The following is a 17,065-nucleotide window of genomic DNA, read 5'->3' as shown; positions in this document are numbered from 1 at the left end:
TCAGATAATCACCCTGCCAACTGAGTCACCTTACTGTGACTGTCAGATAAAAATGGGGGGGGGGGTGATTACAGAGAAAACTCTACATCTCAGAAGAAAAATCATTATATACCTGTTTATACAGTCCTGGTCATTGCTTTTGAGTTTTTACAATCTACGTGTAGGCTAGAATCTGAATTTTTCTAGTTTTCTAGAACTTTCCAATTACAAACAACACTGCTGTGTTGAAATTCAGTCAGCCGGTGCTCAACCTTGGGACAAATCTTGTGTGCTGCTATGGCTTACATAAAGATCCCTCAAAGCCTTACGCACTATTAGGAGGTGGGACCTAGGAGAAGGAATCTTGTAAAGGTGCTACAAAGGCCAGTGACACTATCGAGGGGGTGGTGGAAGCTTTAGAAGATAGAACATGCTAGAAGGAATCTGGGACACTGGGGACACGTTGTTAAAGGAGGTATTGGGGACCTTCTCCCTTTTTGTCTTCACTCCCTAGCTACCATTGAGTGAACACTCCTCAGTATTGTCACAGGCCCATGGGCGAATGGGGCGGAGTAACAACATACTCAAACCTCTGTAACCATTAGCAGTTGACTGTCTCAGGTATTCTGTTATAGTAACACAAAGCTGACTGACAGCCACACAGAGTTCACCAAGCAGTGGTGCCACAACCAGAACCAGGGGGTTTCCAAACAAAGAGGAACTAATGACTTCATACTGTTGGCAGCGCCTCCCAGGACAATCCTTGGCACAAGAGTCTTAGCCAGGATTTCACTGCTCTACAGTTTCCTTGTCTTTTGTTTTTTCTCTTTCACTTTGCAGGACAATGCTATGGTCAGAAACATTAGCTTCTGTGGGTAAGTGGACAGAGTTTGATTTGTCAGTGTCAAACCCAAATCTTTGCATGTCTTAAAGGATCTCTTAGTCTACCTACTAGGTGACTTCTGCCAGGACCCTAATACAAATGTTTAAAAGAGCACTCTTGGGTTCTTGGATAGACAACACTCTGCTTTAAATTCAACCCGTTCGTTGTTACATACTAACTGCACACGGAGGAGTGAGTGCCTTGCTTGACACTTGTCACTGCACGCACATAACATTTACAAAGCGTGGTGGTTTGAAAGTAAAATGATCTCTATAGCCTCACCTGTTTGAATACTTGAACCCAAGCAAGGTGATGCTATTTGAGAAGGTTCTGGAACCTTTAAGAAGTGGAGTCTTGCTGAAAGAAACATGTCACTGTAGGCAGCCTCGAGGTGTCAGAGTCTATCTAGCTCTGCTTGCAACCCTGCTTCTCTCTGTGTCTTCTCTGCTGATATAAAGATGTGATGTAGACTTCCTGCACAGGCCTACCATGCCTTTCCCACCATAATGGACACATCTCCTCAAAATAAACCTATTCCTTCCTTACACACCTTTTGAATAGGCATGTTGTCCCAGCAATGAGAAAGTAACTGATGCAGCAAGTATTGTAGTCTCAGATGCAAATATTACTGAATAGGCCATGTAATTAAGATGGGAGAGATGCCTCGTCAGCCTCATGCATTGATGTACTTGACTTTATTTTGTTATAGGGACCCTGACTATGAAGCGAACTCCAGACTCTTGGTATTATCTCCCCATAGCTGTAATGGCTGTCTTTTCAGTGCACTGAACCCTCTCAAAAGCTGTTTCGTTTTGTGTTATTTGAGACAGAGTCTTAACTTTATAAGACCAGGCTGGCCCGGACCTTACTAAATATCTCAAGAAGCATATTCTATCCCAGCCTCCCAAGTGTAAGATTACAGCCATGAGTCATCAGGGCTCCTGTTGAAAATTTGAAATGTTTGCATATCATCGTCTGCTGCACATTCAAAGGTTCATCTTTGGCTACAATTACAAAAGCTTTAAAAAGTATATGGTGATCCTAAGGATACCTGAACCAACAAATGATATGCTGAGGCCAGAGTCAGGGTCCTGGGATCAGTGCTAATGCTGTGTTTTGGTGACCTTCTCAGTGGGGTGGAGGCCCAATGAAAAAATGGAAATAAATATTATAGGAGGGGGCTGAAGAGAAGGATTAGTGGTTATTTACCTGCAAAGCCTGAGGACCTAAGCTCGATTCCCCAGTATCCATATAAGCTAGATGCATGAGGTGGCTCATGCATCTGGAGTTCATTTGCAGTGGCTGGAGGCCTTTTGATGCACCTATTTTCTTTCTCTCTTTCTCTCTGTCTCTGTCTCTGTCATCCTCTCTCTCTCTCTCTCTCTCTCTCTCTCTCTCTCTCTCTCTCCCTCTTTCTCTCTCAAATAATCAAACTTGGGTCCTTAGGCTTTGCAGGCAAGCGCCTTAACTGCTAAGCCATCTATCCAAGCCAAGGATACTTCTAAAAAAAAACAACTTTATTTTATTTATTTAAGATTGAGAGAAAGAGACAGACATGGAGAGAGAGAGAGAGAGAGAGAGAGAATGGATACACCAGGGCCTTCAGCCACTGCAAACAAGCTGCAGACACATGCACGACCTTGTACATGTGGCTTACATGGCGACTGGAGAATCAAACCTGGGTCTTTTGGCTTCGCAGGAAAGCACATTAACTGCTACGCCATCTCTCCAGCCTGAGGATACTTCTTAAATGCCACCTGAATCTTCCTTGTTCCCTCCCTCGTTGCCCTTCTTCAAGCCTCCCTCATTTCTAGAGTGCCCTGCTATACTACATTTTAACTGCTCTCTTCCTCCGCTCTTCACCACCACACAGAAAGAAATGAGTGAAAATCTGGCCATGACAGTCTATTGACTCTAACCTTTCAGTGCCCACCAAAAAGTGAAAACTTCCATGACCTGACCCTTATCTTCTTCCTGTTCAATTTAACCCTGGAGGGTCCCAGACATAGCATTCTTAGGCCCAGTACGCAGTTTTGCACATCTCCAAAAGTCCAGAGCTTTTCTATCTAGAACATTCCCAGCCCTATGTCAAAACCATCCTAAGTACCATCTTCTCCAAGACACCCTGGAGCCCTCTCCCCCTGCCCCTGGCTCATGTAGTCGAGATACCCCTCCTCTGTGAATGTAAATCACTGTGCGTATCCCGCAATAGGGCTTCCTAACTATTTCACTCCTTCCCTACTCAGACTGTGAGCCCACTTACGGCACAGACTGTGGCCCTGACACGGGGCAGCTTGTCCAGCACACCGTTCATCCTGGGGCTGGGTGACCCTGTCCTCCGGGGCCCATAGAGTTGGAAGCCATGCCTCTTACGGCTTGCTGGCCTTGCACCACAGAAAACGCATTTACAACTGCCCTTCTTTGCTAAAATTCCAACAGAGAATGAACAGATATCCCCTTCGGGCTCGACATCAAGCTGGCAGAACTCACAGTTCAAGATCAGTAACTCAGGAAAGGGTGCGTGCGCCACGCTGGCATAATTACCCTCTGGGTGAGCAGGTGTGGCAAGCCCTCTTCAGTAACACACTCCACTGGAATCTTCAACATAACGAAGAAGGTTTTGTTGCCTGATAACTCAGGTATTGTGTGTTCATCTTCATCAATGTAAGTTGCTGAAGATAAAGGATATAAAGAGAAACACATTCATAAAACGATAACATTAAAAGCCGGGCAGGGTGGCGCATGCCTTTAATCCCAGCACTCGGGAGGCAGAGGTAGGAGGATCACCATGAGTTTGAGGCCACCCTGAGGCTACATAGTGAATTCCAGGTCAGCCTGAGCTATAGTGAGACCCTACCTTGAAAAACCAAAAAAATAAAATAATAACATTAAGGGCAGATGTGATGCATGCAGTCTGCAGGCCCTGCCCTCAGAGGCAGGAGCCCTCACTGCCAGTTCAATGCCAGTCTGGTTAACAAAGCAAGTTTCAGGGCAGCCAGGGCTACGTAATGAGACCTGCCTCAAAAATAACTACATGTAGCCAGGCATGGTGGCGCACACCTTTAATCCCAGCACTCGGGAGACAGAGATAGGAAGATTGCTGTGATTTCGAGGCCACCCTGAGACTAGAGTGAATTCCAGGTCAGCCTGGCCTAGAGTGAGACCCTACCTCAAACAACCAAAAATAAAAGAAAAAATAACTAAATAAATGGATAAACAAATAATGTCCTTATTGTGTTGGCTGCTGAAATTAAACATATTCAGCAGTGTGAAGGATATACAAGTGAACGGACAGCAGAAATGCTTCCTTTGCTCAGTGAAACAGAATAAAAGCGATGAGCTTGACTCCATTGTAATAAAAGTCTTGCTGGTTTTCTAGCAAATATGGACTAGATGACGAGGCAGAAAGGAGGGGGAAGAACACGAGCCTTGTTGACCCGCAACCGCACTTGAGCTAGGCACAAAGATGTCAGAACAGATGCCGGGACACAGTATAGACACGTATAGGAAATGGTCACAATCAACTTTCTAGAACCACCTTCCAGTTCAGTGTTGGCAAAGACCAGGATGAGGAAGTGAGGAAGAGACGTCATAGGCCAGAATGGCGAGGAGACAAGAAGATGGGCATGTGAATCCGCACCCTGAAGTCTCTCAGGAGCCAGGACGGGCATGAACTCATCACTGTGGCTTTCCTTCCGTAAGAGAGGAATGTTGACGTCGTCTGTTTGCAGAAGGAAAACCAAACCCGACCTGGAGCCCCAGGGCTGCAGGAATGATGTTCCCGGACAGTGAGCTCTGTGTTGCTGGGGCTCTAATGACTGCTAGCTAATTGAGTGTTCAGCAGTGAGAGCTGAGTGGCAAGCACAGGTAAGGAGCCTCACAGGCGTGCCCTGCCCCACGGGGTCACCTCACCTGCCCTGAGAAAGGCGTGGGTGGGAACCAGATGCTCACAGCATCCCCTCAAACCTCATGCCAAATCAACATCCGTGACCGGATTTTGAAAGGCTTCATTAAATAAAGGGTTGTGATGAAACGAATGTTTCTGATGGAAAGGTACGTAAAAAGAAATAAGAACCCAGGCATTTATTCCCTGAAGCAATCTGGAAATATGAGGAACTAGGAGCAAGGAATAAGCTATCAAGAGTGAACACAGCTGGCCTGAGATTGATGGCTGTGCAAAAGTGTTCCCGGGGGGCCTTGGGCTGATGTGTGGGAGACAGAGCTAGGGACGGTTTCCACTATTCTCTAATAAGGGTGGATCACGGTCACTCATCCGTTTGTACAAACAACATGCCTAACATCTCCTATGTGATCAACACGCAATGAAAACCCTGGGCATGGAATGTCTAATGGGCATCTCAAGTAGACATCTAATGTGCTTTGTCACAATTACTTCTGTAAGAGTTAAGTGAGTCCTGTATGTCTCCACTGGGAGAAGACTGAAGCGTGATCTCGTTTTCCATGGGATTCCTTGATTTAAAGTATAATCATCATTTCAACTGAGCCCTCCCAAAAAAAAGAAATGATTGACTCATAGCTGACTGGTTTGGGAGAATCACACACAATGAATATCCCCCAAGCCATTACTTGTTGTAAGTCACTGAGCAATTTTTGTCTAATACTAAAAATTATGCCATCGTAGCAGAAAATTTGCAAACTATAAAAAATTATAACCAAACAAAAACTAATAATACTTTGTTCTGGTTTAATCTTAGAAGGATTGCTATTTATTTATTTATGAAAGAGAGAAAGAGAGAAAGAGAGAGAAAGAAGCAGAAAGAGGCCAATAGAGCAAGAATGGGAGCACCAGGGCCTCCAGCCACTGCAAACAAACTCCAGGAGACGCGCCACGTTGTGCATCTGGCTTACATGGGTCTTGGGAAATCGAAACGGAGTCCTTTGGCTTAGCAGGCAAGTGTCTTAACCACTAAGCCATCTCACCAGCCCTTAGTTTTATCTTAAATTTCCCCCCACCCCAAAGACCTGAATGTTAAAATCTTGTTCTCCAATGGATGGTAAGGTTGGGAGATGGTAGAATCTTTGGCTGTGAGACATGGTAGAAGGAAATTAAATCCTCAAGGGTGTGCCCATCTCCTCTCTCTCTCTCTCTCTCTCTGTGTGTGTGTGTGTGTGTGTGTGTGTGTGTGTGTGTCCCCTTTTCTCCCTGCTTCCTGGGTATCCACACCAGGAGGTGATCAGTTTTGCTCTACCACACACTCCCCAACACGATTTTATGCCTTGCCTCAAGCACAAAGCAACAGGGCCAAGGAACCATGGACTAAAGCCTCTGAAATAATGAGCCAAACTAAGCCTTTTTTTCTTTGCATGTTCTTTTATATTTTGTCATAGCAATGGAAAACTGATTAATACAGCCTTTAATTAAATGATTTCCCTTATTTTATTTTATTTTTCTTTAATCTTTTGCAGTGTTAGATATTGAACCTATCTCCTCACATCCTTAGTCACCAATATTATTTTATATTATATATTTGAAGTCTTAATGAGTAGGTTATATATATGTTACAAATATATAGGTTATATATATTGTTACTTATTTGTCTTGATTTTTTTTTAATTGCTACAATACCCAAAGTCATTCCCCACGTACATGAATACCTTGAAAAAATATATTAAAAATATTTTTTAAAAAAGAGGGGCTGAAGAGATTGCTCAACTGTTAAGGCACTTGCCTATAAAACCTAACAACCTGAGTTTAATTCCCTTGTATGCATGTAAAGCCAGATGCACAAACTGGCGCATGTGTCTGCAGTTTGTTTGCAGTGGCTAGAGGCCCTGGTGCACCCATTATCTCTCTATCTCTATCATCTCTCCCGCTCTGCTTGCAAATAAATTAAAAGAGTAATTATCTTAATGCATGTATAATGTACAGGATAGGAACAATTTTCAACCTTTAGGCTATAATCAAGTACACAATGTTCATAATAAACTCATTCTTTAAAATATATAACGTTTAGGTTTTGCAGCTTTCCACTGCTCTAAATAATACTGTAATGTATATCTTTAAGCTCTATGCACCACATAGCCTTCTACAGTAGATATCAATGCCTGAGAAAGGATTATAGATGTTACAGGATTACCAGGAATTCTAATAATTGCAACAGCCAGAGTAACTAAGAAGAGAAGCCCTTGCTGGGCATTGGTGGCACACACCTTTAATCCCAGCACTCCGGAGTCAGAGGTAGGAGGATCACTGTGAGTTTAAGGCCACTCTGAAACAGTGAATTCTAAGTCAGCCTGGGCTAGAGTGAAACCCTACCTTGAAACACCTCCTCAAAAAAATCTCTAATAATAGTTATAATGATAAACATTTAACTTGTAGCATACAAGAAATCACTTAAGTCTACAAAGCTATTCCTTTAAGAGAAATAGTGAAAGATTTATTGTAGGTGATGGTAAAGATGAGTCTCAATGCAAATTGATGTTCAACATGGAACCTTACCACGTTTGGAAGAGTTACTATGGAGACACTAGCAAAGAATGATGCAAACATTTGTCATTACCTAAATAGAGGAGAGAAATCAAAGATGGTTCTAAGATACCAAGCCTGGGTAAAAGGAATAATAGCTATTGTATTAAGCCCTAAGTACAAGCCACTGGATATACATTTTACAGATATTACATCACATAGTCCTCAAACCAATTTAATAAGTTAACTATTATGGCATTCACCTTAAAATGGAGATGTGAGTCTTAGACAAAATGCATAATTTGTTTAGGTCAATGATCTCAGTATGTTTTAGAGTCAAGGTGCATTAATCAACTCAGATTCGGAAACCATTTCTGTTTTACAGGTAGCAAGCTCAGGAGACAGGAAAGCTTGCCTAGGGTGACACAGCTGGGTGGTAGTAAAGCTGAAGTAAATATGGTCTCGTGACTCAAGCTGAGGACAGAAAAGGTAAGCGAATTGAGGGTGCTTGAGTCCTCCCAAAATCAAATGGTAAAACCTAATGTTTACTATGATCATCATGAATAAGATCAGCGGCCTAATCAAAGAAGCCTCGGTGGAGAAATGGCTTAGGGGTTAAAGTGTTTGCCTACAAAGCCAAAAGACCCAGGTTCGATTCCTCAGGACCCACATAAGCCAGGTGCACAAGGGGGCACATGAATATGGAGTTCATTTGCAATGGCTGGCGGCCCTGGCACACCAATTAATTCTCTCTCTCTCTTTCTCTCTCTCTCTCATCTCCTGCCTATTTCTCTCTCTCAAATAAAGAAAAATGATAATAATAATAATAATAATAATAAATAAATAAATAAATAATAAAAGAAGCCTCAAGGAGCTGTCCTGCCTCTTCTACCATTTGAGGACACAGCTAGAAGGTGGCATCCAGAATGTGGGCACTGTTAGACATGAGCTGGCACCTCAATCCTGGACACCTGAGGCCCTGGTATTGTGAGCTGTAAACCCGTTGTTGTGTCAGAGATTATGGTATTTTGTTATGATAGCCCCACACAACAATGGCAGAATATAGATACAAATGGATAATGGTTGAGCTGGTAGCATTCATTTCTAGGTAGCGATATCTAGTGAAGAGCATCACTCAAACTTAGGAAGACTATGTAGATGTCCATCCATCAGCCTCCTCCTGCAGAGTGTGGCTGCTGCTCTGGTCAAGGATACCCTTTCCAAGAGAAATATGCAAACCAAGAGAACTGAAGGTAATGCAGAAGCTGGAAGCAAAACAGCAAAAGCCATACCAGAGCTGGTATAGTCTACGCAGGCCTACAATCCCAGCTACTGGGAAGGCTGAAGTAAGAGGATCACAGGTTCAAGGCCAACATGGACTACAGAGTGGATTCAAGGCCAGTCTATGCAACTTAGTGAGACCCTGTCTCAAAATTAATAGGAACAAGGTGGGTTGGGAACGTAGCTCACTGGTAGAGAACTTACTTGCCTAATATGTGTGAGGCCCTGGGTTAAATTCTTCAGCACATCCCCAACAGGAAAAATAGGGGCTGGCGAAATGGCTTAGCGGTTAAGGTGTTTGACTACAAAGCCAAAGGATCCTGGTTTGATTCTCCAGGACCCACATAAGCCAGATGCACAAGGGGGCGCATGCATCTGGAGTTTGTTTGCACTGGCTGGAGACCCTAGCATGCCCATTCTCTCTCTCTCTTTCTCTGCCTCTTTCTCTCTCTCTAATTAATTAATTGACTTTTTAAAAAAGGAAAAATAAAGTAACAAGAGGGCTGGGGATATAGCTCAGTGTTCGGATAATTGCCTATTAGGCATGAGGCCCTATATTCAATTTCTAGTGTCACTGTATGTGTATGTGTGTATGATGTATATACATATATATGTGGTAAGATACATATATACATCATATATTTTGAGATTATGTATAATTATTATATATAATTTTGATAAATATAGATGATAGATAATTGATAGATAGATGATAGATAGATACATACATAGATGATAGATATAGATAGATACAAAGATACATAGATGATAGATGGATGAATGGGTATAAAAAAGACCTAAGTTCTCAAAGTTCTGTAGACTTGGAGGGTGTAATGAAACACACAGTGCTGACAGCTGAAGGCAGGAGAAGGAGGAAAGATTAGACTTCATGATCAGACAGTGCTCCTGCTACAAACAAATGGGGGCGCATAGACACAAGAGGTTTAGGCGTAAGCAAGAGGGCAAGATTCAAATGCTAACGTCTCTTTCTATAAGTTTGCCAATAAAAGAAGGGAGAAAAAAATTCTCAGTAACATAGCAAAGATTATACACAAATGTAGATTGGGACTGAAACCTCAAGACGTCTATAGTTGATTGTGGCTTAAAATAATCAGAATTCTTGATCCAGGTGTGGTGGCACACACCTTTAATCCCAGCACTCAGGAGGCAGAGGAAGGAAGATCACTGTGAGTTCAAGGCCAGCCTGAAACTACATAGTAAATTCCAGGTCAGCCTGTGTTACAGTGAGACCTTACCTCAAAAAACAAAAAAGAAAAGCAAAAGAATAAAAAAGAAGAAAGCAATCAGAATTCTTAAGCTCAAGAAATATGGCTTTACTTGTTTTTCTTATCCCAAGCCTCAAATAGAGCAAGAAAAATAAGATGATTTTTGGAATTACTATTAACAAAACACGGGATGGCATTACTCCATGGTAGTGTCAAAGCCTTGCTTTTGAAATTCTGTGTTAAAGAAAAGGGCTTTGGACATCAAGCGTAAAGTTATACCTTAATGACTTTCCCCTTATGACAATTGTGGATCCATTTTCTCAGCTCATTCTCTGACTTGATTCTATACCTTACTATAGACCAAGCTATTCCTGAATGGAGAGGGGAGGTACAGACTCGGGCTGATTGTACTAACTTGGAATCAAATTACTGCCTCCTTAGACTGAGGTAAACATGGTTGTTTGATCATAAGGTATTTGTAAACTAGTCACAGTTTTATTTCTGAAAAGAACTCCTCATGAGTTGGTAGACAGAATTACAGCAGACTATCTGTACCTGGAAACAGAAGTCTGACACAGGAACCCATGAACAACACATCTCCCAGCATCACTCAGGCTTTGCCCAGCAGCTAACACCAGAGTTGCAGACAGCACACTTTGGCTTAACTGTCCATTTCACCCTTTGTTTTGTTTTGAAAGAAAAATATAATCAGGGTGAGGTGGATGTAGATATATAATCTATGTGGATGCATATCTACTTCTGTCAATACTTAAGTGAGGGTAGTAAAAGGCAGAGCAAGGGGATTACGATTGGATCCAGTACAGCATGAAGTCAGTAGCGGGGGCCTGTGGGGGACGCTGAAGAGGAAAGAGGGTACCGTGGAGCTGAAACTGGACTGCCCTTCGTTGCGAGTGAAGGACCGGGCGCTGCTCTCACCTGCTCATCCTTGGCCATTTCAGTTGGGTCTCGAGCTTTAACCTTTGTCACTGTCTGCAAGCCGGCTGGTGTTTCTTGTACATCGACTTTGGTGCGATGGTGCTTTGCAAGGACATGGTTACATTATAATGGCCTGCATCTGGCCGACTCCTGCCCACCTATCACGTCCCCCCATTGTAAAATGAGTGCTTTAATTGTAAGTGCACAGATACCTTGTACAAACCCCTTTCTTGGTTATTACAACAAGCTGAGTTATAACCAAGGAAATATTGATTCTTATCATAAAACAATGGGAAAACACAAAAATAAAAACAAAATAAATTCTGTGGAAGTCTGTTTTGCAGGAGAAATGAGGCTACAGCGTTTAAAGAGCTGAGAAGAAGCTGCACATGTTTATGGTAGTCTGAGAGGCGCACAGACAAAGAATTCAGCCCCGGGAAGGCAGAAAAACATCAGCGATTCAAAGGCAAAACTGGTAAGGGAACATGGGAAGTCAATTTAAGGTAGCAACTCCATGGAAGTTAGGTTATGTTCCTGCCCTAAAGGATCTTAGTAGGTTATGGCTGTTAATGCTGACTGCCTAGAGTTTTCCCATGAGTTATCCTAAAGGAAATATTGCCCTGTGAAAGGTGTCACTATGTCAGGACCATGTGATGTCAAAAGATAGAACTCTTACTCTCCACTGAAGGGCGAGGCAAGTCCATTCAGCTCAGCATCACTTAGAAAACCCCTGCCTAACCCCGAGTCACAGCTATCCTTCTTTCCAAAGACACTCCGTTAGAGACTGCAGGGTTCAGGCGGCAATCTGTAATGCTGGGGCACATTGTATGATGGCCCCAGAGGGCATAACTTTAAATTGTCCACCGTTTGTCACAAGACTTTCCTTAGTGAGGCATTACTGGGAGTTTGCCTCTTTTCTGACTGGGATGCTGGATGCCGAACTGGTTCTCTGAATTATCCACAAAGAATGTGACCTTGAGAGAAAGAGGACAGCTTTAAAAAAATTTTTTTGTTTATTTTTATTTATTTATTTATTTGAGAGTGACAGACAGAGAGAGAAAGAGGCAGACAGATTGAGAATGGGCACGCCAGGGCCTCCAGCCACTGCAAACTAACTCCAGATGCTTGCGCTCCCTTGTGCATCTGGCTTACGTGGGTCCTGGGGAATTGAGCCTCGAACCGGGGTCCTTAGGCTTCATGGGCAAGCACTTAACCACTAATCCATCCTCCAGCCCCGAGGAGGGCTTTTAATCTTGCCTTTAGCCTTCATGCTAAAGATTTAATAATCCTCAGGGAGAAGAAGAGAACCTATTAATCACATTTCCTTACAAAGCTGGGACAATAGGATTCACTAGCCTCTGCCCATAAATTTGACATCTAGGTATCACATAACATAATATAGAAAATACACAAATATATATATATATATAACACAATATCTATAATATATTATGATAAATAAAATCAACACCAACTGAGTCTGGTAGACTGCTGGCTCCTTTCCCCTTACTGTGTACCCACCCTGTATTTAATGCCCAGAGCTGAGCCGTGCCCGTGGCTCCGCCATCACTCCAGGGCACACCACGGGCAGAGTAGGTGAGCTCACCTCAGGTGTAGGCAGTAAGGGAAAATCTGTCTATAGAGAATTAGCAACAACAATGAAACCAACTATATTATGCTTTGCTTTAAATAGCACCACATGCTTGCCAGTTTTAATGCCAGTGACGATACACTTCTTCCCGCTGGGCATCCTGGCATGGGTACACTGCTGCCCACCCCAACTAATCACCCTCTCTGTTCTGATGCATTGCCATCCACCGCAACTGGAGTGAGTGCGTCCCTCCAGCTGGAGGTGACTAAAGAGCCTCGGTGGGAGGAAAACCAAAACGGGTATGACAAATGCAGTTCCTGAGCGACTTCTGTCTCTCACTGAGTCGAGACCGTCTCGCATCCTTGGCCTTTGACTCGCCCAACGTTGCCACTTCCCCAAACAACATTTTCTGCACAATGTCAACAGTTAATACCAATATTTATTTACATCAGAGGGCTTGGCAGTAAGGTAGTGTCTGATTGTCGCTGACAGTCATCCCAGGACGGCTGGCAGAGTGACTCGGGGGGGGGGGGGCAGGACTAAGTCAGCAAGCAGCCTCCCTCCCTGCCTCCTGCGTCTGCCGCATCCCACACTGCCCCACCAAAAGCTCTTCCCAGGGTTATTTTGGTGGTTTGGCAAAATAATCTCAAAGTGACCTGACTACATTAAAGATGGGTTATTTAAAAAAATCTCAATTTATTTAAAAATACAAGTAAGAGAAAGACCAGAAGAAAATATAACAAAGTTTATGCATGATATGTCATATGTAAATATGTGTGTTTGATAAATATCTGAACGTACATTACTTTTAAAGTCCGTTAAGCAGCTGGTGAGCTTTCAGTTTACCATTGCTCTTCCTGAAGACCCATAAGCCTGAAGGCCAATATGTCTAATAAAATAAACGTATTCACCTGATAAAATAATAGACCTGCAAAACTTTGCTTTTCAAATTAAAATAAAAAAAGAGAGACCACTGACAACCAGACTGACACATTTATGTTAGTAACAACAGATACTATCATTCTTTCTCCAAAAGGCTGACAGACTTCAACTGTTGTTCTAGAATTGTATACTTACATAATCTCTCACTGTATTATTCCCTATGGAATATTATAGCCAGTTGGCAAATGTGGCTACGAGATGCTTATGTGTCTAAGCCAAGTTGAGAAGTACTGAAGAAAAAAATACACTCAATACGTCAAGACTTATCAAAACAAGAATACAGGGCTAGAGAAATGGCTTAGCAGTTAAGGTGCTTGCCTGCAAAGCCAAAGGACCTCCGTTCGATTCCCCAGGACCCATGTAAGCCAGATGCACAAGGGGGCGCATGCGTCTGGAGTTCCTTTGCAATGGCTGGAGGCCCTGGCAACGCCCTTTCTCTCTCTCTCTTTCTCTCTGACTCTCCTCTTCTCTCTCTCTGTCTGCCTCTTTCTCTCTCAAATAAATAAATAAATTTTTAAAAGAATAATGTGAATTTGTTGACATTTTTATGATTACATGTTGAACCGACATATTGGGCTAAATAAAATGTACAGTAAACATGTTTTTGAAAACAAAATCTCTTAAAGCACTAGGCTATGTTAAAATGAAATTTTGCAGTCAAATTAAAAATAAAAATGAAGCTTGTACTATAATGTTAAACAAATTCTTCCCCTAACATCTACACTGTGGCCTTTTATGTCTCCATAAAAATGAATAAGGGAAACTGAATGCCTTCTCTGCAGGTTGCTTTTGTGAAATGGGGAGGTCAGGTGAATTTTAGAGAATAGAAAACAGCCGGGCGTGGTGGCACACACCTTTAATCCCAGCACTTTGGAGGCAGAGGTAGGACTGCCATGAGTTCGAGGCCAGCCTGAAACTACACACAATGAGGTCAGCCTGGGCTGGAGTGAGGCCCTACCTCAAAAAAAAAAAAAAAAAAGAAAGAAAGAAAACAAAATAAAGGAGAGATACCGGGGCTTGTATTTAGAATCTAGGACATTAACACCTAGATTTGTTGAGACAGACCCCAGGTGCTAGCAGACCATCAGCTTTCAGAATTGTACCAACTCGTCGAGACAGGACCAGACTGTACGGCTCACCTGCAGTCTCAGTACGTGGGTCAGTCACCTGAGGCAGATGGTGTCAGTGATCATGACTAAACCATTGTCCTCGGCGTGACAGAGGCGGGCAGCACACCGGACAGTTGCTTCCTACTCGCAACCAGCTGATGGCCTCGAAGAGTAATCCACTCAACTACCCATTATCTATTCATCTCTGAAGACGTGCCATCTGCTTGAGGGAGTCAGACAGAAATTGGCTAATACCATAAAGGTTTGCATATTTTTCAGGGACAATCAAACCCTGAAGATGGGTGGGGCAAAGGCATTTCATGAAGAAAATTCCCAAGAATGCCTCTGGAGAGTCTCAGGAACTCCCTGGTTTTATTCTCATTCTGTGACTCTCCTTGCTACTCAGAGCCTGACTGGACCCCAGTTTTTATGGATACCAGAGCACCCCAGCTCCTGATGAGCCCCCCTCACAAAGAAAATTCACAAAGAAATTTTAATAACTTGTTAAAATTATCTTAATATAAAATTAAAATCTTAAGGGAAGACTGGACTATGAAAATGTGCTCTCACATTAAAATGCAAATAGAAAAGGAGTCTAAGAAGATGTAATAAACTATTAAGAGACTGGATGGAGCATAGAGCCATAGTAACGAAAACAGCGTGGTACTGGCACAAAAACAGACATGCAGATCAGTGGAACAGAATAGACGACCCAGATGTAAGCCCAAGTAGCTATAGCCACCTGATATTCGATAAAAATGCCAAAAATACTCATTGGAAAAAAGACAGCCTCTTCAGCAAATGGTGTTGGAAAAACTGGATATATATCTGCAGAAGGATGAAAATAGATTCTTCTCTCTCGCCATGCACAAGAATTAAGTCCAAATGGATTAAAGACCTTAACATCAGACCTGAAACTCTGAAACTGCTAGAGGAAAAAGTAGGGGAAACCCTTCAACATATTGGTCTTGGCAAAGACTTTCTGAATACAACCCCAATTGCTCAGACAATAAAACCACAGATTAATCACTGGGCCCTCATGAAATTACAAAGATTTTGCACTGCAAAGGACACAGTGAAAAAGCAAAGAGGCAACCTATAGAATGGGAAAAAAATCTTTGCCAGCTATATGTCTGATAGAGGATTAATATCTAGGATATACAAAGAATTCAAAAAGTTAAATAATAAGGAATCAAACAAGCCAATCAAAAAATGGGCTATGGAGCTAAATAGAGCATTCTCAAAGGAAGAAATACGAATGGCATATAAGCATCTAAAAAAAATGTTCTACGGGCTGGAGAGATGGCTTAGCGGTTAAGCGCTTGCCTGTGAAACCTAAGGACCCCGGTTCGAGGCTCGGTTCCCCAGGTCCCATGTTAGCCAGATGCACAAGGGGGCGCACGCATCTGGAGTTCGTTTGCAGAGGCTGGAAGCCCTGGCGTGCCCATTCTCTCTCTCTCCCTCTATCTGTCTTTCTCTGTGTCTGTCGCTCTCAAATAAATAAATATAAAAAAAATTTTTTTTAAATGTTCTACGTCACTAGTCATCAGGGAAATGCAGATTAAAACTACATTGAGATTCCATCTCACTCCTGTCAGATTGGCCACCATCATGAAAACAAATGATCATAAATGTTGGCGGGGATGTGGAAAAAGGGGAACCCTTCTACACTGCTGGTGGGAATGCAATCTGGTCCAGCCATTGTGGAAATCAGTGTGGAGGTTCCTAAAACAGCTAAAGATTTATCTACCATATGACTCAGCTACAGCACTCCTAGGCATATATCCTAAGGACTCATCTCATTTCCTTAGAAGTACGTGCTCAACCATGTTTATTGCTGCTCAATTTATAATAGCTGGGAAATGGAACAAGCCTAGATGTCCCTCAACTTATGATGAGTGGATAATGAAGATGTGGCACATTTATACAATGGAGTTCTACTCAGCAGTAAAGAAAAATGAAGTTATGAAATTTGCAGAAAAATGGATGTACCTGGAAAGGATTATACTAAGTGAGGTAACCCAGGCCCAGAAAGCCAAGTGCCACATGTTCTCTCTCATATATGGATCCTAGCTACAGATGATTGGGCTTCTGCATAAGAATGAAAATACTTAGTAGCAGAGGCCAGTAAGTTAAAAAGGAGACATAAAGGGAAGAGAAAGGAAGGGAGGAGGGTACTTAATAGGTTGATATTGTATATATGTAAGTACAATGATTGTGATGGGGAGGTAATATGATGGAGAATGAAATTTCAAAGGGGAAAGTGGGGGGGAGAGGGAATTGCCATGGGATATTTTTTTATAATCATGGAAAATGCTAATAAAAATTTTTTAAAAAATTAAAAAACAGTAAAAAAGAAAATGTTTAATTCAAAAACAATAAACTGAGATAAAATCTATAAAGTGTATCGTTAGTATCATGTAAATCATTCATAAGTACATTCAGCACAAGTAATATACAGTTATTTCTAAAATAAATGAAAATAGTGACAGTCTATAAATGCATAGATCTATAAAGTTTTTAAAGTCAAATGTATATTAGTCATCATTTTATTGTTAGAACATATGAAATACACAAGATAAAATATAATTATTTATACTGAGCCAATTGTAAGAAAAAATTTCAAACAAGCAGGTTTTGAAAATATAGAGCAGTATCCAATCCATCATAGCTGACACTGAGCTGTTGATC

General features: G+C 42.1%; 1 protein-coding gene across 1 annotated transcript in view; it reads right to left on the bottom strand.

Moving 5' to 3' along the window:
• Positions 1–17,065, bottom strand: part of C4H3orf52 (chromosome 4 C3orf52 homolog) — a 39,989-nt gene that overhangs the window by 6,640 nt on the left and 16,284 nt on the right. Inside the window, exon 6 of the mRNA XM_045148426.1 lies at positions 3,407–3,534. Within this exon, the coding sequence (XP_045004361.1) occupies positions 3,407–3,534 (128 nt within the window). The remainder of the gene's footprint in view (positions 1–3,406; positions 3,535–17,065) is intronic.

The sequence above is a fragment of the Jaculus jaculus genome, chromosome 4 (genome assembly GCF_020740685.1).
Source record: "Jaculus jaculus isolate mJacJac1 chromosome 4, mJacJac1.mat.Y.cur, whole genome shotgun sequence".
NCBI classification, from domain to species: Eukaryota; Metazoa; Chordata; class Mammalia; order Rodentia; family Dipodidae; genus Jaculus; species Jaculus jaculus.
Note: the sequence above shows the minus strand (reverse complement) of the source record. Positions and strands in the feature narration are given on the sequence as shown.